The sequence below is a fragment of the Cyprinus carpio genome, chromosome B20, assembly GCF_018340385.1.
Source record: "Cyprinus carpio isolate SPL01 chromosome B20, ASM1834038v1, whole genome shotgun sequence".
Classification (NCBI taxonomy): Eukaryota; Metazoa; Chordata; class Actinopteri; order Cypriniformes; family Cyprinidae; genus Cyprinus; species Cyprinus carpio.
In genome coordinates, this window is record NC_056616.1 from 21,723,787 (window position 1) to 21,745,344 (window position 21,558).

The 21,558-nt window shown below is 34.2% G+C and overlaps 1 protein-coding gene across 2 annotated transcripts; it reads left to right on the forward strand.

Annotated features, from left to right (window-relative positions):
* Window positions 1-548: 548 nt before the first annotated feature.
* Window positions 549-21,433, forward strand: LOC109053767 (uridine-cytidine kinase-like 1). 2 transcript variants are annotated; one of them, XM_042746399.1, is made up of 15 exons: window positions 549-681; window positions 2,458-2,654; window positions 4,018-4,124; window positions 4,591-4,761; window positions 6,188-6,259; window positions 9,383-9,572; window positions 9,776-9,837; window positions 11,720-11,736; window positions 14,264-14,362; window positions 16,108-16,201; window positions 16,440-16,502; window positions 17,112-17,234; window positions 18,292-18,399; window positions 18,764-18,920; window positions 19,566-21,433. In XM_042746399.1, the coding sequence occupies exons 1-15, from the start codon at window positions 596-598 to the stop codon at window positions 19,640-19,642; spliced, it is 1,623 nt and encodes a 540-aa protein (XP_042602333.1). In that variant the 5' UTR covers window positions 549-595; the 3' UTR covers window positions 19,643-21,433. The 2 variants fall into 2 exon arrangements, with proteins under 2 accessions (XP_042602333.1, XP_042602332.1); XM_042746398.1 differs by lacking the exon at window positions 11,720-11,736 and adding an exon at window positions 12,862-12,881.
* Window positions 21,434-21,558: the final 125 nt, after the last annotated feature.

The window sequence follows — 21,558 nt, forward strand, 5'->3', positions numbered from 1 at the left end:
TTGGCATTGTTTTAAACACCGTTTTAAACGCTTAAGCTAAAATAAAATATAAGGAAAGTGAGAAATTGATCTCTTAACTTTCAAATCAAAATTATTGACTAATTGAAGCCTGTTAGAATTTAGCAGTTTGCACACGCACACACACCTATATCTACCTTTTTATACAGTCACGAACCTATAAATGGAAATAAACGTACACGCCCTCAGATTTAATTATTTTTTTCTTAAAACACATCTCTTCCATCTTTATTTGACCCTCTAACTTTAGCACTCACTATTCTAATTCTATTCTTAAAAAAACCCACACTAGCTTGCTTCTTTTTCTATTCAATCTGTTTTCTTTATATTTATTATATTATTTAAAAGCCCTTGCTACGTGTACTGCATTAAGCTAACTGAGACTTGTTATAGCACTTGTATATTATTGCTCTTTTGTTGATTTTGATTTCTTCCATTGTCCTCATTTGTAAGTCGCTTTGGATAAAAGCGTCTGCTAAATGGCTAAATGTAAATGTACTACGCGCCAGGCGCCACCGCAACCATGACGCAAACGCACTTCCGGACATGCGTTTTCGCGCGTTAGCGGTACACAAACATGGCGATGACAATGAGCCAAAGTGATGTTCAGGTGCAACAGAAAGAAGGAGTGGAGGATGAGCAATCGATGTTTCGATCTGACAGGTGAGTAGATCGAGTTCCTCTCGAGCTCTGTTAGCGTTCTGGTGTGATCAGTAACGTTACGTGATCCGCTTGATAAATAAAGGGCAGTGTTGGGTTGATCAGTGGCAACAGTTCAGTAAGCGACGCTAGTGTTTAGGTGTTTACACAGTTTATCTGCTACTGTTGGTGTTATTTAGACTGATTAGATCTATAGCATATAGAGCATGAGCAGAAGCACTTGTGTTTCTGGAGCTGCTGGCGTGGCACATCTGCAGCTCGTGTCAATGGAGAAGCATATGAAGAGGGACTATATTGCAGTTAACGTTACATTTAAAGCAGTTTCCAAATCAAATATATATACGACAGTATTACATTTTTTTAAATGCTAATAGTTCATTAATATTGTCTGCTTTTCTTGACTGGTGTGCATAAAGCCAAGTCCTAATCCCAGCTGAACACTCTGGTATGACTTTAAATATAGACATTGAGCCAAAAACTCATCACCAAACACCAATGATTTGTACATACACTATTTGGACAAAAGTATTGTGACGCCCCCTTCTTTAGAACAAAAAAGGCACTTTCAAAACTGTGGCAATAAAGATGGAAACATAATTTATGAATTTATTTATTTAAAAATTGTATTTCCATCTCTGTTGCAACAGTTTTGGAAGTGCACAATTCCCTAGAATATCATTATATGCTTAAACATTAAGATTTGTACTCATGAAAATTACTAAAGTAGTCAATCCTGTTCATTAGAAGGGGGTCTCCCAATACTTCTGGCAATATTGTGTGTATGTATTAAATCTTAAATTATTATTATTATTATTTTTTAAAATCTTACATATTGTATTGAGTACTTAATCAGCATTATTAAAATGATCATGTGACACTGAAGACTGGAGTAATGGCTGCTGAAAAAAATTCAGCTTTGCCATCCCAAGAAAAAAATATTTTAAAGTGTATTAAAATAGAAAGCAGTTATTGTAAATTGGTATAATATTTTGCAATGTTACTTTATTTTTGTCAAATAAATGCAACCTTGATGAGCATTAGAGACGTCTTTCAAAAACATTTTAAAAGTCATATTTACTCCAAACATTTGATCAGTAGTGTATATAAAGGAAAAATACATATTTCTATTACTGTTTCACAAATGTTCTCATATTCCTTGTATTCCTTTTAAAAAATCCAAAGAATCAGCCAAATGTGTACAACACATCACATCGCCAACAATAGAATTTCATTTTGGACTATGCTGCTTAATCCATGTAAGCCTAGTCTGTGAGTCAAAGCACACATCCTGACCATGGACTGTACTTCACATGGATGATTTATTAGCGTCAGTGAGTGTCCAGTGTCTGTCCGTGTGATGAGAGCCTTACTCAAATGAGGCTCCAGGTTTGACTGAGCAGATGTGTGGTTTCCTGGACAGGACAAACAGAAAGGTCTTAGTCCCTCTACCACACCAACAGAAAGCATCATGTGAGCAGCTCTTTCTGAGGGCATCAAAAAGACCCAGATTCCCTCAAGCTCTCTATGACACAGTGTGCAATAGCCGTGCTCAGGTCAGATGGGGCCGTTCATGATTTCAAAGGCATGTCTGATAGCAGTATGGACACTCACACTTACCTTTCGCTCTGTTAATTGATAATTGATCAGTTACTGATGATTGTTAATTGAGCTTGTGTGACATGAAAAAATGTTTGCACTTTCTGTTTTCTAAATGGCAGTGGCTCTTTAAGCAAATCCTATTGTGTTTGACCTGCATTTGTTTATTTATTTTTGTGGTAGTGGTGAGGATTCTCTCGATGGCCTTATGAGACAAAGATGTCCCCTGACCCCTTCGCTGTCCCCACGGAAACGGACCACCAGCCAAAGCAAAACAGAGCCTCCACTTCTGAGGACGAATAAGAGGACAATCTACACCGCAGGACGTCCACCCTGGTACAATGTTACTGGGACCACCTTTAAAGAAGCTTTTGTAATCGGTACGACATATCAGTCTTATTATGTGAAATAAAAGTATAAATTTCATGAAAAAAATAAAAAAATCATAGTGACCCCAAACTTTGAACAGTAGTTTATAATCTTAAAGCAAGGTTTAAATCTTTTGTGAAACTTTTTGTATTGAATGCCTGATGGTTTGCACTTTTGTCATGTGTGAGAACATGAGTTTCTGTCAGGACTGAGCTCTGAGGTCATTAGTATGCAATCCGTTACTCACAAAGAGCCTGTCCTATGGGTTACAATTTCACACTTGGATGTTCTCCAGTCAATTATTCCTGTAAAAAAAAAAAAAGAGAAGTGTGGTGTGGCTGTCGTCCCTGCTTGCTCTTTCAGAGAGAAACTAATAAATCCACCCAAGTGGAATGATCTTCCTTTAACAAAGGTCAGAGGAACTGGGAGGCGAGAGAGGACGTAACAACACTGAAGCAGTTTTAAGTAACTTTAGTCCATATAACAACAAGAAGCTTTTTGTTGTTCCCATTGGTGGTGTATCTTATTTTATATGGTGTTTTTTTTAATAGCCTTTTATTCTGGAAACCTATGTGATACTTCACACTTTAGTATCTGAAAATGTAGTGGTCAGCATAATGTCTCACATGACTGGCTTTACAGTCACAGAGTTGTATAATCAGTTTTTCTTGTCTGATGAGTAGACTTTTATTTTTGGATATATCCCTTATTACTTTTAAGGTTGAAAAGATTTTATTGAACTTGTATATGAGCTTTATTTATTGTAATATAATATTATATTATAATATTTTGAGTTAGTGGCTCCGAAGTAATATTGTAAATTGCAATGAATCTGTTACCGTATTTTTTTTTTTTTTTCATATATTTTTGGTGATTTACTTAACAGCCACTTTTTAATGAAAACGTTACCTTGATAAAATTCATGACTAAATTCAAGTTTATGTTAATTATGTCTGTCTGTCATAGTTAATGCATTGAATATTGCCAATTTTCCAATGCTTTTTGTGGGTATTTTTTGATTGAACAGATTCTGGTAATTTATTTATATTATATTATATTATATTATATTATATTATATTATATTATATTATATTATATTATATTATATTATATTAATTATATTATATTATATTATATTATATTATTCAGTGGTTCTGACGTAATATTGTAAATCACAATGTAAATCAAATCTAAAACCGTAATTTTTTTAAACCTTAATAAAAATGAATACTTTGTCTTATGTGTACATTTCTTAAACTTTCAAATGTTACTTTAACATAGCAGCGAAATTCATGATTGTTGTGAAAATAGAAGTTTGCAGATATTGACTTTTTGTGCATTTGAACAAGCTGCAGCTTCTGTTGTGTCCTGCAGGTCTGTGTGGAGGAAGTGCCTCTGGGAAAACCACCGTGGCCAATAAGATCATAGAGGCTCTTGATGTTCCTTGGGTTGTTCTGCTCTCTATGGACTCTTTCTACAAGGTACTTCATGACTGAGTTAAAGAAGACCCACCCTGAATACATCTGCTTTGAACTTCCTGTCTTTTTAAGTGAGGAATTTAATTCCAAATCCAATGACTTGTTTCATCAATAGTATTATTGCTACAGTGCTCCTAGTTGCATTTGCAGACCACTGTACCATTAAAGTACTTCACATGAAACTTCTTCATGTGTTGAAACCATTGAAGCATTAATATCATTTGCTCTTGCCCCTGTTGGATGAGCTGAAACCCTGTAGGATCTACTCATTAATCTTTGTTTGATTTAATGGCATATCCTCCAGATTATTAGTGGTCTAATTAAGTGGTTCAATCAGTCAGTCTGTTTCTCTCTATGGTGGAAAGTCTACAGGGCACTTTTATTGAAAAGTACCCTTTTTTGTTATCGCCAACCTTAACATTTCTGCACCACTGAAAAAGTGTAATCTTATTTTCTTCCCGTCTGGCAGGTTTTGAGTAAAGAGGAGCAGGAGTTGGCAGCAAGAAATGAGTACAACTTTGATCATCCCGATGCCTTTGATTTTGAACTGCTGGTAACTGTGTTGAGAAAACTGAAAAAGGGCAAAAGCATCAAAGTGCCAGTGTATGACTTTACCAGTCACAATCGTCGCAAGGAGTGGGTAAGCTTGTGTGTGATTGTCTGGTTAGTATGCATGAGCCTGTATAGATGGCTTACTACCTTGTTTTCGCTTCCAAAATAAATCGATGTAGTTTCTGCATCCCTAGCTTTACCAAGCAAAATTGCATAAAAAAATGTTTGGATGCTCGAAACATTGCGTCTCAGGGGAAATAAACCTACAAACAGTTTACATACTCTTGTGTGGTTTTAGCATTGAAAAATACTTTAGAGTAAAGGTCTTTTCACACTGAGTCCCAAATTCTCATCTTTAAATTTAAACGTTAAAAAATAAATACGACCTCACGTTGTGTCAATCATGTTTACACTGCCTTTTTTTCGCAATTTATAGTATACTTGTTAGATCTTACATGTACTTATGTAGTAATTGTATTTATGTAATAGCAATAATACCTGTGTAATAATAGTAAATTATTCATAATTACATGCAACTAACCCTAACCCTATGCTAAGTACATGTTGTTAATTAAAATTACTCATTACTTTAAACTGTGACAAGGCAACTGTAAAATAAAGTGTAACCTACTTTAGCTTTAAATGTGATGCAGCAATGTAATTACAGTGTATGTTCTATTTAATATAATTGAGAAATTGTGAACATTTAACCTTTTTTACTGTGAATTAATGTTAATTAATTTACTTTCTTAACCCGATTACTATACAGTTATTATCTCTTTATAGATTTAATTTAACTCCGAAACCCAACACTTTTATAAAGCTGTCGAATTAGACTCTTGCATTAACTGAGAAAAATGTTTATGGTTGTTTTTATTTTTTATAAGCAATTTGTAATTTCATGCCTGAAATAAAGCAGTAGCAGTAACTACAGTTACTTAAGACCTGGTATTTATGTGTCTTTAGGAGCTGCACTGCTTTTATTTTCTTCCTAAAATTTAAGGTGCAGAAGGTTTTTCCTCTGTATTTAAATGGGTTGTAATGTCAATGAGTGATAAAGGGAGATCTCTGGCTCGTTCTGCTGATCAATACCAAATGCGTGGCCATTGACGGGGAGCCTCATGGTAGTGCATCTGTCTTAATGGGATCGTGACACCATCAGGGTTCCCTTCATTCTGAAGCAGGGGAGCATTGAGGACATGCATCACCACACACTTCCACAGTCTCTCCCTACACTGCCTCAGTTTATTAACATCATATTTGTAGTGGAAAATAGTATAAGGCATTTTCTGGGCACTTTGTGTACATTATTTTTGTGTAATTTAAAGAGATTTTATTTTTTACAGAAATGAATTCTTTATGCTATAATTAATTAATTGACTATTTCAGTAACGCATTTTTACTTTTTCTGATAATTCATTATTTTATTTTAGATTTGACTGTAACATCACATTTTCATGTATTTTTTTTTTTCCTGGTCCTTTACTGTTCTCTGTTTATGTTCCTCTCTTCAGAAAACTGTCTATGGGGCCAACGTTGTGATATTTGAGGGAATCTTGGCTTTTGCCAACAAGGAGCTTTTAAAGGTAAGCCTCATATATTAAACTTGTCACACTGGACATTATATAAGTCTCCGCTATCACCTTTAAATGTGGTTTATAATGTCACTAAGGGCTTTCAATAAAAGATAGAAAGAAAGGAAGAATAATGGAAAGCTTCATAGCCTGAAATATAGACGAGCATCATGGGAGTCATAAAGCAGAGAGGGAAAAATGGAGGTGTAAAATATAAGGTCAAATGAAAAGAAAGATAGCTTTGTAATGATAGGAAGAGAAGGGAGGGAATATTGTGTATTTTATATTCCCACAGATTAGTTATGGATGCTGAATGACAATAAGATGAGAGGTAAAGTCTACTAAACTTGTGCTGTAAAATAAAGAAATGCATCGCTGAAATCCAGATGGGCTGTGTTCTACTGTGTCTAGACTGAAGAAAAGTGTAAAAAAAAAATACGATCTGAGTAGCCTATATTATGCCAAATCTTACAAAAAATAGGGATTGAAATTAAAAAGTAAAATTGAAAGTATGCATGATGGTTTTTGATGTTCCCTTTATGCCGATTAAAAAAAAAAATTGTCTGAGCATGATGCTTTTATTATTGTGTTTCTGTCATGATTGATTTGTTTAGGGAAATATATATATATATATATATATATATTTTTTTTTTTAAGTCTCTGCTCACCAGGGCTGCATTTATTTGATCAAAAATACAATAAAACAGTAATATTGTGAAATTTGATTACCAATTAAAATAAGTTTTATTTATTTTAATATACTTAAAAATATATATTTTATTATGATTTCAAAGCTGAATTTTCAGCAGCATTACTCCAGTCTTCAGTGTCAGAAACGTTTTGGTTATTATCAGTGTCTAAAAACAGAAATCTTATAACATTATAAAAGTCTTTTTTTTTATCTATTTAATGCAACCTTTCTGAATGAAAGTATTACTTTTTTATATTTTTTTTTTAATATATATATATATATACATTCCAAAATAATATTGTAATACAAAAATCTTTTAAAAGTAGGCTTCATTATCATTATGCTTAAGTTATAAGTTCTTATTTTTTCTTTTAAATTTGGTGTTAAATGATCCTGGAAATTTCACATAGCCTGGTTTGTCTCTGCCGCTGAGTAATGTATCTCATTCCCACAAAATCCGACCACGGAGATGAGATTCCCTCTCTGTCTCTCTTATATACATGAATATTGGTAAATGGTTAGCTAGATAATGAGTTCTAGTTGTCTCTTCTATCATTTAAGGGAACAAATGCATCTCTGGATGAAGAATAGATATATAAAATCTTGTTCCTAAAGCCTGGTCTTATTGAAACGGCACAAGAAGTCTGTCGTCTCCTTGTGTAGTGTTCTTTTCCTCCTGCATCCTGTTGTTTTCCTCACACAATGAAGATGACTGATTCTTCTCTCTCTCTAATGGTGAAGGTTAAGAGCGGCCACAGGAAGTGAATAGGTGGTGTTTATCTACGCCTGCGTTGACGGTTCCCATTGCCAGGTTTCGATTCTTTGCTGCGCGAGGTGTCCGGAAATCTATACAAATTAAAATGGGGTTATTGTGTACGCATTGGCAAAGCAGTTCATCCTGACGTTATTTACGAGCAGCGTGCAGCAGATGTGCCGCAGAACGAATGACACTCAACAAACGGTAGATGTCATTCTGCTAATGAATGGATAAGGGTTTTCAGATTAACTCTTTCTCATTGCAGGTCTTTGTGAATACAGTGACAGCTCACCTCCGTTTTCATTTCGGGAAGAATGAGCAATGAATTCCCGTCCTTTAAAACTTGATATACACTTGACCTTTCACCCCATTCATGTGTGTTTCTTGCACGCATGCACACAAAGTCTTATAAGTTATGCCTCGTGTTGGCAGGGCTGCTGGCACTGCTGTTTAAGGGTGTTGGATTGTTTATCGTTACCCTGAAATTTAATGCCTTTGCCATATCATGTGGGCTCACTGAATGATATCCATTTTCAGCGTCAGTGTCAGCTCCAGCGGTACATCTTGGCTAGTTGGCGTCACGCTGCACTACATTGCTTTGATTGATCCTGACTTCCCCTTTGCTGAGAAGGTTTTTTAAAATTTCATATCCGTTCGCTCTTTTGAAAGATCTGATATGTGTTCTCAGTAACAGGAACCGAACCGTCGAGGAGAGACAGTAGTAGATCCTAGACAGATTGTGTCTGCCCTGCAAGATTTCATCACTTTGGGCTGGAGAATAATGAGGGTTATTAATCAATGGTATATACTTCTGTTGAAGTTTTTCTTCCCAACCAGTTAAGCAGCAAATTCTAGATGAAGAACTACACTACTTTTATGAAGTTTGGGGCTGGTGATATTTTTTTATTTAATTTTTTTTTTTTTTTTTAAAGAAGTTTCTTATGCTCACAAAGGTGACAATGCAGTAAAATCAGTAAAATTGTGAAATATTACATTTTAAAATTTTAATTTTCTGTTTTAATTTTTTTTAATGTAACTTATTCCTGTGATGGCAAATCTGAATTTCAGCATCATTACTTCAGTCTTCAGTGTCACATGATCCTTCAGAAGTCATTCTAATATGCTATTAAGAAACATTTCTCAATTTTATCAATGTTAAAAAAAAGTTGTGCTGCTGATTTGTTTTTTTTTTTGTTTTTTTGGGAAACTGCGATCGTTTTTTTTTTTTCTAGGTATTTGGATTAATATAAGGTTAAAAAAAACTGCATTTATTTTAAGTAGAAATTTTTTGTAACAGTATAAATGTCTTTACTGTCACTTTTAAACAATTTAATACGTCCTTAGCTAAATATAAGTTTAATTTTTATTTAGCTAAAGGGTGAAATCTTAGTGACCTCAAACTTTTACCCATAATCCTAAAGAGGTAGCTCCAGAAACCACAAAAAAAAAAAAAAACAGCAGAAAAATGTGTGTGCAAGTTATATATTAAGCAAGCACTTTATATTAAGCCCTTCAAAATGCACCAGATTGCACATATTTGAATGTGACTTGGTTGCATTTGGCATAGTAATTATTAAAATATTTGTTTGTTGCAGCTCTAATGAACACTTTTTGTATTTGTCTATCACACGTTGTCAGTTTGTTTGATGTTATGTTGTATGTATTTCTGTTTCTGTGTGTCCTTCAGCTCCTAGACATGAAGGTGTTTGTAGACACAGACTCAGACATCCGGCTAATCAGGCGCCTAAAGAGGGACATCACGAATAGAGGGCGTGACATTGCAGGCGTCATTAAACAGTACAACAAATTTGTCAAGCCAGCGTTTGAGCAGTATATCGAACCCACTGTGCAAGTTGCAGATATTGTGGTCCCAAGAGGTACGTGAAGTTGGATAATGTCAAAACTGCCAAACATTTTGTGAGATATCAGACTATTAAGTGTTTTTTTACTGGACTGTCTGTCTTTTAAAGCAATGTTTATATTCAGAAATTTCATTAATAGATTTAAAAAAATTTCACCTCTAGTTTAGTCAGAGTATTATATGCTTTGTTATAGCAGTCCCCTTCCGTTGTTTCTCCAGGTGGAGAAAACTTCGTAGCCTTGGATCTGATTGTTCAGCATGTTCACAGTCAGCTGGAAAAGGTATGTAATTAAACTGGCTCCTCATTCTCATCTGTTTGACACCGAGTGAGAATGATTAGTTGGTCTGTGCATAATGAAGTGCTGAGAGTGGCCGACATGCATGCTGTATCCCTGCTAGATGATCCACAAGCTCTTAATACGCACACAAATGTTGCATGCGTGTGCATATGAAGCCCATGCCATGGTATAAGTGTAGTTTGCCCTCTGGTGGTCATACTTTATATGTGACACAAGATATTTTGTTATAAATATTATTTGCACTGATTCAAACAAGAAAAGGCAAGGCCAGTAATCTTGATATATTTATTTTACAGTCCATCTTCTCCTTTATAGTATTATAAAATTCATTTGCAAATGTAATTTCTGGCACAATATTCATAAATAAATAAATAAATAAGATTGAAATTATGCCATTTCCTTTTGGAATTGATTGGATCTGTTGGCGTTTCATACCAAAAAATAGTCCTGCCCGATTGTGAATTTACTATTAATAGCCTTTTGCCTGTTGGATAACATTATCCACTTTTTTCGTTGGAATAACATGCTCTGATGATTCCAACAATATGCTGAGAAACCAGGAGACAAGCAAATGTGTAGTCAGTTTTGATTTCATGTTGCCTACCAACTTAATTCTGAGTGGCGTTCATGTGCGTGCATTGCTGACAGATGTATTCCACAAAAATAGGTTTAGTGCCTCTTTGAAATGTAATCATTCTCTGTTCCTGGCAGGCTAAATAAAGTCATGAATTATCCTGAGGTGGAAAATGCTTTTCAGTTTTTTTACTCGATCAGTCACAGTGAGGAATGATCTTTAGAACTAATGAACCATGTGCTTTTGTGCAAAAGATATCATGCTCTGCAGCCACAGGATTACATTGGGTTTCTCATCACAGAGGTCAGATTTGAAAGATTTTCTGTTTTAGGCCCAGTGAGCAATTTTTTTATATATATAATGATTCCTCAATAAGGGGCACTTTTAAAATGTTGTTTTGTGTGACGTGTGGGTTTTCAGTATTGTGTGTGATGCTAATGATGGTATTGACATTTTTTGCTTTATGAGAAAAAAAAGATAAACCTTGGACTTGCTAACATGACAGATTAAGTAGCAGCCAATTACATTTGAACTTGGTTTAAGAAATTGATTAAATTAATGAAATGATAACTACTGACCAATGTATAAAGCTATCTATATTATTTACTTAGTTATTGAAAAGATTATCAAATGGTGCCTGTATGCACACATACATATCACTATCATAACAACATAAATGATTAATATATAAATTAATAATAAATATATTACTATTATAATTAATATATTACATTTATTTATTTATTCATTCAAACGATTTTCACTCTTTTTATTTCAATTTATTTCTTTATTGTTTTATTAAAGAATCACCCCCCCCCCCCCCCACACAAAAAAAAAAAAAAAATAATCACAAAAAAAAAAATGTAATTAAAAAAACAAAACCTGTTGTGACTAAAGCAATGGAAAATGTAGTGTCTATACATTTGGTGTCTAAACAACCCCATGATTCTAGAGTAATACAGTGACACTGATAAAGACTTTTAAATCAGCCTGAAACGTCTTCTTTTTACTGATGGAAATATGAGAGGCATAAATGTATATTGTGTAAAACTGCAAGAATGTGATTGTATCAGGTTAAATATAGGGAGTAAGAGTAGCTGATAGTGCCATGAAATATTTTCCCAGTATACCATGGAGAGGGTGAGGGCTGACTGTTTGGAATGGCTTTTCTGAGTGAATATCTCATTTCATGAGTTTGTCTTTTCTTTTCTTTTTTATTCCTCTCCTTCCTATGTGTGTTTGCAATGAAATACTTTCTAAACCCTCAACCGATTGCTCTAACCATCCCAGCGTGAAATCACAGTGAGGTATGGCTGCTTTTCCCCTCATTTCCTTCCATCTCTCTTTCCTTCATTCTTTAAACCTGTGCTTTATCTCTCCTTTCTTTTCCTCAAACCTGCAGAGATGCAAATGGAGACAAAAGGGAAAAAAGCGTAACTCTGGCTATGGTCTACACTTAACAGATTGAATGTTAAGGCTGCAGCATAAATGGATTCACAGCCCCGCCCACATTAAAATCTCATTGGTCCAAAGTCACAGCTGTAATTTAAACAGCTAATACACTACCATTCAAAAGTTTGGGGGGTGGTATGATTTTTAATGGTAAGGTCTCTTATGCTCACCAAGGCTGCATTTATTTGATCAAAAATAAACATTAATAGTGAAATAGGCTGTTATTGCTATTTAAAGTAACTATTTTCTGATTTAATATACTTAGGTAATTTATTCCCATGATGGCAAAGCTGAATATTCAGCAGCCATTGCGTCTAGTCCTTCAGAAAGAATTCTAATATGCTGATTTGGTGCATTATAAATATTAAAAACAGTTATGCTGCTTTGATCAATGTAATGTGTCCTTGTTGAGTAAAAGTATTAATTTCTTTGAACGGTAGTGCTTTTTTTTATTTTAATTGTAATATTTTGGCCAAAATGATCTACAAAGCAAAAAGTTTAAGTGGACAATATGTTAATGACCTGAATTAATTGCACGAAATTGATGTAAAGACAAAGAATATATTTATAAATAAGCTTTGCGAGCCAAAAAAAAAATAAAAATAAACCCCACCATAGCTTCACTGTGTATCTTTTGTCTCCACCTCCACTGTGTTATTTTGATGCTGTTGCCAACACAGGCATGGGCCTATTTCAGTGGTTTTGCTCTTCAGATACTGTGCAGCCTGTGAAATCCTTTGATAATGCATATTAGGGTCTCAGTATTGAGACATCCATTGTCATTTGATCATTTTAGACTGGCAACAGCACCTCAGCTGAAAACCACTGACATACTACCCAGACCTGAGCTCGTCTTGGCTGTGATGTGTCCGTCTCTTCTGTATAGACTTTAATCAGGTCGTGTTCTTTTCTCCCCCTCCCTCTCTCTTTTCTCTGTCTCGTCATCATTGTCTCCCAATGAACATTTATTCCTTCTTCAGAGGAAACTCCGCTGGGATATGTGAGGATAAATTCTTGCATCCTCTCGCCTTTCTTTTATTTTCTGTTCTGTTTTCTTTATTTTATTTGTTTATTGTTTTCATTTTTATTATTTTTTGTTTTCTTGGATCCATCCTCTGCAGTCCTTCCGCACTTAATAAAACCCGTTCTGCTCTTTTAGTATTTTTTTTTTTTTTTTTTTTTTTTATTATTGTTTTTTTTTTTTTTTTTTGATTGTTTTGTATTTTTTTTTTTAGTGGTGTTATTATTAGTTCATAGTGTTGTAATAAGCATCGTCTGTTGTGAGAAACAAGTCATTTTGTCCATTACTTGGTTTTTATTTTTGTGGCCTTGCATAGGTAGAAATCTGATTGGTCCAAAACCCCCGTATATATCTTCTGATTGGTTGTCATCATGTTATGCCGAGGAGCGCTTTTGTGTTCAGTGGAGACAAAGTGCTTGTCGCGTCACACTGGTTAGGACACAGTGTCTCTCTGTATGGGATTGTGGGCTGATGTTTGGTGAAAATGGCAGCCACAATGAAGGAAATTTAGCAGCCACATATTAAATGTCTCAAATCAGTCATTTATGTAGGTTGTATACTGTAGGGGGCAGTGGTGGCTCTCTCAGTCTTTGCTTAGATGTTCACATTTACAGTATTATACATGAACAGAGTTCAGAGTCCATTACTATCTTGTTGGTTTTATTTAATATAACATTATTCCACTGTTTAAAGAAATGGTTTACCCTAAAATTAGAACTGTCATTTACTCTGCCTCAAGTATGACTTTTTTTCTTTCTTCTGTGATATGCAAAAAGAGTTTTTTTTACTGTGTGAAAATGCATCTTGAAAATCCTGAATACATTTTTTTTTTTGTGGTCTGACAGAAAGTCATACATGTTTGGAATGAAATGAGTGAGTAAATGACATGTAATTTTTAGATGAACTGTCTCTTTAATGCTTGTGCATCAGATCTTTGGTTGCAAAACCCTCACTTTATTCTCCTTCTAATTTAAAGGCCTGTTCACACCAAGTCTTATGATGCGCACACACTTGTATGTAGAAACCTACGATATTAACAGGTTGTCAACACATAACCCAAGTCAATATCTTATTGGTCTGGGAGGTTTGTTTTTGGGGTGAAAGTGGTTCATTTGTGTAAATTATTTTATTTTAAAATGTATTCATAATGGAAATCCTGACTTGAAGTGAATGGGCCTGGACTCTGCCTTGACCTGCTACCATAACACTTCAAACTCACATCAGCTCTACAAACCATATTCACACTGGGAAAAAGTCAAATATTGTTATATTTGTCTATTTTCCATTAACAAAAAGTTTGGTTTTGTTTGCTGGTATGCAGCTTGTGGAATGTTTACGTTTGATATCCATGTGCTATATAGATCAGCCCTGGCATCTGCCCATCAGGGTCAACCTTTACCCAAGACCCTGAGTGTCATGGAGAGCACCCCACAGGTCCGAGGAATGCACACTATTATCAGGTATGACCTCACTGCTGTTATGAACACTTAAGTAATTTACACGTACACTATTGGTGTTTTTATTGTTATATTATAACACTACCGTTTAAAGAAATATCAAAACAAGCACTACCGTGTAAAGAAATAATTTTATTCAGCAAGGACACATTAAACTGATCAAAAGAAGATATTAAGCAGCTGTTTTCAACTTTGATAATGATAAGGAATATCAGCATATAAGACTGATTTCTGAAGGATAATGAAAGTGAAAGTGACGTAACATACATCCAAGTATGGTGACCCATACTCAGAATTCGTGCTCTGCATTTAACTTCTAAAGTGCCCATCACAGCAGTGAACACACACACACACACACACACACACACCGGGAACACACACCCGGAGCAGTGGGCAGCCATTTATGCTGCGGCACCCTGGGAGCAGTTGGTGGGTTCGGTGCCTTGCTCAAGGGCACCTCAGTCGTGGTATTGCCGGCCCGAGACTCGAACCCACAACCTTAGGGTTAGGAGTCAAACTCTCTAACCACTAGGCCATGACTTCCGATAATTTGACACTGATGACTGGCTGTTGTTATGAATACTGAAGTACCACACACACAATATTGGTGTTTTTTTATTTTTATGTAAAGTTTTACTGATTTATTTAATCTATCTTTCAAAAGTATTTAATGCTTTTATTCAGCAGTGATGCATTTAACTGATCAAAAGTGACAGTAAAGTTCTTGAAACAAATGCAGTTTTTTATAATTTCTGTTCATCAAAGAATTCTGAAAAACTGCATCAACATAACTGTTTAAACATTCATCTCAAGGATCAACAATCAGCAATGTTACACCAGCAAAGGCCTAAATTACATTTTAAAGTAGAAAACAATCATTTTAAATTATAATAATGTTTCACAAAATGACAGTTTTTATTATATTTTTGATCAAATATAAATTAACCATTAAAACCTTAAGAACTGACCTGAAACTTGGTAGTGTATTTACTTATTTATTTTTTTCTACATTTAACACGTTTAAATTTTTAAAGATTCAATTTATGGTTTAATTCTTTTTTATATTAAAATATAATTGAATATCATTTATTATGAAGAAAAAACCTGCTGTAGATGTGTATATCTATTCACAAATGATACTTATTACAAAACACACATTTATTTTGTGTTGAACATTTTACTAAAAGTAAGATATTGTAGCTCAGTAAGTTGATTCAGTAACCACTCTGGCAGATTCAGTTCATTCAGTTAAGGATCCATCTGATGGATTCAATATTTTTATGAACATTTGAGTGATTCATTAAAAGAAATTTCTTATAAGAATCATGTGTTGTGAATTATACTGTACTAGTTGTCCTGCATGTTTGATATGGACCTGACAGACAACATAAAAAGAATAATATAATATAATAGATCTAATATAATATAATCTAATATAATAGATTTCACTATCATATCAGCACGTTAGCAAACTGCTAGCTTGCAGCTCAGATAAATTTTTTTTTACATTTTGTATATCTATACATTTATTTATTCATGCATTTACTTTCCATACAGTAATTGCTGTAATTTCTGTTATAGAACATTAAAATTGGTCTTAATATAAAATTTAGGTTCAAACTCAGGGATTTTTTTCTCACTTTATCTAAACTCTCAGAACAGTGGTTTCTGTACACAGTATCATACACTCTTCCAAAACACACACCATCTCTGTTGTGTATTATTGACTGTTTCCCCTGTGCCCTCAGGAATAAAGAAACCAGTCGAGATGAATTTATTTTCTATTCAAAGAGATTAATGAGGCTCCTTATAGAGCACGCCCTGTCCTTTCTGCCGCTGAAGGTGAGTGGACCGCCATTAATGACCAACTACGATTTTTTTAAACTTGATGTTGCGAGCTCTGGTTATTGGTCATAATACAGTGATACATACAGTGTCATGCAGCACCCCCATGGATAAATTCAATTTTTATGGTGTGAAGTGAAGCAAGTGTTCATTCAGGATTATAGCACTTGTTTTATGTAATTTTAGTTTAAAAAAAAAATTGTTCACTGATTCTTATTTGATCTTCTCTTTTTAGCCGGTGTCTGTTGAAACTCCTCAAGGAACTGTATATGAAGGGAAGAGGCTGAGTGGGAAAAGGGTTTGTTTATTGGAAGATTAAAATGTGTTACATGCTTTTGTGGAAAATTTGTTTGGTCAAATTAGTTGTCTTTTTCTACGTAAGCTTGTATTCACCACAGAATTAAAAAAAATAATAATAATTGCAAACTTTTCACAGTTTAGAGTTTTTTTTTGCTTAAAATTCTGCATTTGTATCTCACAATTCAGACTTTTTTTCTCACAATTTTGTTTATATCTCACTATTCAGATTTTTTTTCTCGCTGTTCTAAGAAAAAAGTATTGCAAAAAACAAATGCAAAATTCAGATTTTCCTGCAAATTCCAAGTTTACATAATCTAAGTTTTGAGTTTACATCTCACAATTCTGATTTTTTTCTTTCTGCCACAAAATGGGTAACATTTATCTATCTATTTTTTTTTTTTTTTTCTCCCTTTTCTGTGGGGAGAAGTTTTTAATGTGAGATATAAACTCAAAATTGTGAGGAATAAAGTCTGTATTGTGATATAATAAATCACAATTACGTTTACATTTTTTTTTTATTCCATGGCAGAAACACATTTCCATAGGTATTGCTATTATCTGTATGGCAGGACTTTACGCCTGTGCTCCTTGTTTGTTCGTTTGATAGATTACTGGTGTGTCCATTCTACGGGCAGGAGAGACCATGGAACAGGCCTTGATGGCTGTTTGTAAGGACATTCGGCTCGGAAAGATCCTCATTCAGACTAATCATGACACAGGAGAGCCTGAGGTATCACATCTTCACCCATCTAACTGATAGACACATCTCAAAACAAGCTCTGATCCAAAAGTTGTCCGTGTTGTCAAGTGTCCTTGTGTCCTCAGCCTTGGTGAGACGGCACGTATGATTTACTCGTTGTCTAACGGTCAGGTCACGGTCTGTTTCAATGCTGTGCTTTGCCAGATCTGATATCTATGCCTCTTCTCACCTGACATATAACATGTCATGATGTACATGATAAACTCAACAGCTCTTTGCTGATGGATGTCAGTTTGCAGGTATTTTTGCGTACAGCTCCCTCTAGCTGTATGTTCACTTTATGTATGTTCAGCTGTATGTACTATTATAGAATTTATTCAAAATTTTAAATTAGCTTTTAGTTTTATATTTTCAGTTTTAAGTTTTTGCAATTTCGTTATGTTTATCATTGATTAGTTTTTATTAATACAATGTTTTCGCTGTAGTTTTTGGTCATTTTTAATATTATGCTTATAGGGTTGGTTTTTTTAAGCAAAAAATAACATGGTTTATGGCTTGGTGTTAAAATAAATATTTCTGTTATTTTGTACCGATTCACTGGCGATATAAAATGACACAAGTTTTATTAATTTACAGAAATTAGATTATTTCAGTATTGTTTGGTTCACTAAAAACTTTTCCTGAAGGACCTTGCATTTTAATGTTACTGTAGTCAGTTTTGTAAGAAACAGTTATATTTATTTATATGCACTATGGTGATTATATAATTTTTTTATACAAATTTAAATAGTTGTCTGAAAAATATATATATAATGATAAATATTCTATATCAGTAAAATGATTAATAATTCATCTCTCTCTCTCTCTTTCTCTCTCTCTCTCTATATATATATATCACTCATACTCAACTGTAGTGTTTTTCATTTGCATTTCTTTCATCTCAAAGTTCCTTTGATGTCCTTATTTAATTTAAGGTTGTTTATGTCTGTTTCTGCTTTAGAAGTTTGGTGTTTTCTGCATAGTAATGTCACATAAATCATTGCTTAGTTTATAAATTTGCCTTATTATGGTCTAATTTCCTCCTCAGCTCCATTACCTTCGTTTGCCCAAGGACATCAGTGAGGACTACGTTATCCTGATGGACAGCACTGTGTCTACAGGAGCGGCAGCTCTCATGGCTGTCAGAGTCTTGCTTGTAAGGCACCTCAGCAGACAGGTCCTATTTATTTAATTTGAAGTCTGGCTTTGGTTCAGTACTTCTATCTGTTAACAACATGGCTACTTGGAAATATATAGATATGTTGCACTTTATGGTTTCTCCTGGTGTTTATTAAATTTAAACTCTCTATATTACATTACATTACATACAAAATTATTCATTAATTCCCAAAATGTTTCATTGCATTACATAAATCTGTGATATACTTTATATTTTATTATTTAATGTATCTATTTATTCTGTTTATTTTTGTACAGTGTTTTTCCAGCCCTTGATATCTACATTAGTCAGTGCTCAGTAAGGTTTAAATCAGTGTGATTCACAAGCTCCTCTGTTCCAGGATCATGACGTCCAGGAGGATAAGATCTTCCTGCTCTCTCTGCTCATGGCGGAGATGGGTGTTCACTCAGTGGCCTACGCCTTTCCCAAAGTGCGCATCATCACCACTGCCGTGGACAAGAATGTCAACGATGAGTTTCACATCATTCCAGGGATTGGTAAGAGCAGTTTAATTAAAGGAATAGTTCACACAAAAATGAAAATTCCTTTAACCTCAGACCATCTAAGATTTAGATGAGTTTGTTTCTTTAGCAGATCCGATTTGGAAAAATTTTGCATTGCTCATCAGTGAATTCTCTGCAGTGAATGATGCCTTCAGAAGTCCATACAGCTAATAAAAACATCACAATAATCCACAAATTATCTCCGAAAAGTCCATCCCTTGTTGTCCTCTCACATCAATATCCACTGACATATTTCAAACTGTTTTGGGCTGTTTTTGGTGTTGGTAGTTTGATTCAGAAATGAGAAAGCAGAATAGAGGACTTGTATTTTTGCTGGAAGCAGTTCAAATTGATGAAGTGGATCCATGTGGATTACTTGTGGATTATCATGTATCTTTTTTGGCTTTTTGAACTCTAATTCTGACGGCACCCATTCACTGCAGAACATCCATTTGTCAGTAAGTGATGTAATGCTAAATTTCTCCAATTCTGTTTTGATGAAGAAACAAACTCATTTGTGTCTTGAATGGCCCGAGTGTGAGTTTCAGCAAATTTTCATGTTTGGGTGAATTGTTCCTTTAACAAAACAATAGAAAAAATGGGCCCTCCAAATATATTGTAATTGCAATTGTTTTGCAGGTAATTTTGGGGATCGTTACTTTGGGACTGATGCTCCTTCAGACTGCTATGAAAGTGATGAGGGGATGGACTACTGAATTTCATCAAGACCTATGTGAGCGACTATATCTGCATGCATTAGAGAAGGGAATATTTAAGCAGTTGATCTCATATGATTGTGGACCCATTGCCCTGCCCTATATAAGCATAAGCCTTAGCCACCTCTTGCTGTTGATCCTTGCAATACTACATGCTACAAATGAGCCCATGCTCAATACAGGTCAAGCATCAACAGACTCCCAAACACTGGAGATTACTGTTCATTAGCTTTCCTTAAAATGCTCACATGACCATCACAATTGAGAATTTTTCATTAATACTTGAACTGATAAGAGTGGAATAATAAGGGCACACCACAGTTTCTTCATGGGTGTGTTTACAATGGCATACTACCAAATTATCATGTACTGTTTTTCAGTAGTATGAGTATACAGTTTATACTGTATAAAACAGTATATATAATTGCAAACACAGCACATACTCAATGTTTGTTAGCTGATTTCATGTCGTCTTGACTTAATTTGCTTTGTATAGCATATATGGCATACATGTGCATTTGAGGTGCTTGACCAAATTGACATCTTATACTAAGTGAAAGAAACCTTTCCATATGCCTGCTTCAATTTAACCTGCTTTTAATATTGTAGCCTTGCTTAAAGCAGCTGTGCATAAATGTTACTACCTTTAATAGTAGCCCAAGCACAAAATAGGATTTGGGTCAAACAACATTGTTTACTACAGTGCTGCAATTCTGCTCATAAACAATACGTCTGTTGTTTAGTCTACATTAACTTTGTTGTTTTGGCTTCCCCCCCACCTCCAATTGATTGGTGTCTTGAAAGTGATACAGATGTGAAGTGCCAATCAATATATCAGTCTGCTTCATAGTGTTTGTGTGTAAAAATGTGGGGAATTCATGAAATATTGAAAAGGGACTTGTTAATAGAAAAATCAGTTTTAAGTCCAAATGGATAATTTTCCTCATCATTGGTTTTAGTATTTAACACTACAGTGCCACTGAGGGGAACAAAATCAGGTTTATAGTTTTCTGTTATATACTTGAATTTTAAAACGTAGATAAGGTTTATTTATTTTTCATTGGTTTATTTGCCATTCCTGATTGAGGAGAGGCAACGACAGATTGATTTGCAATAGTTAAGAAACAATTATTGAAGAACATTTTGGAGGTCTTTTAGCAGAACTTAAACCAAAAGAGAGTGCAAAACATGTACTTCTCCTGTATTTCCACTGTTATGTGTCATCTAATGCATTTTTTTAATAAACCTGATCAAAGTAATAGTGCCAAAATGCACATACAGCAACCTGAGAGGCACTTAAATTTTTTTAAACAGTTTGACCACATTCTCACCTAAAGGGGAATGTTGCACATTATTTCAATGGGATTTATTAAAAAATTACATTGTCTATTTGGTCCCACTTGACAAAATAAAATAATGAAATTGACATATTTATGTCTTATTTTTCTTTGTATATTTGTTTTCTAATTGGAACTGATATTTGGTTTGTTTTTATTTTTGGTGCAGTGATTTTATTGCCTTGTGTTTTGTTATTCTGAATCAAATCTCAGTAATGTACTTCAGACTTATCTACATTGGCAGAAATATGCATTATTATAAGGGAAAAAATATTTCTCTTTCTTATTTAAGTTCTCTCTCTCCAGAGATGTGTACTGTAATTATTTTGTTGTATATGTATGATTTGCCTGGGTTATCTGTTTACGAGCTTCAAAATGACCTCCATTGTTGTAAGTCATTCCACTAATATTGAACTTTTTTTCTGTATGTATAAATAGCGGAATAAAATATGTTTTTCTAATAAAATATGTTGTGCCCAAGTCTGTCTTTTTCAAAATCAATTCTAGGTAAACATAATTTTTTATAGGGGTAATTATAATTATTCAAGTTACTATTTTCATTTAAGAGGGTTTTAACCC

What these genes read in the sequence shown, in the direction of transcription:
- LOC109053767 (XM_042746398.1), top strand. Translation starts at nt 596, where the DNA reads ATGGCGATGACAATGAGCCAAAGTGATGTTCAGGTGCAACAGAAAGAA. An exon ending in TCGATGTTTCGATCTGACAG is followed by an intron (nt 682 to 2,457) that starts GTGAGTAGATCG and finishes TTTTTGTGGTAG; the next exon opens with TGGTGAGGATTCTCTCGATG. An exon ending in ATGACACAGGAGAGCCTGAG is followed by an intron (nt 17,235 to 18,291) that starts GTATCACATCTT and finishes TTTCCTCCTCAG; the next exon opens with CTCCATTACCTTCGTTTGCC.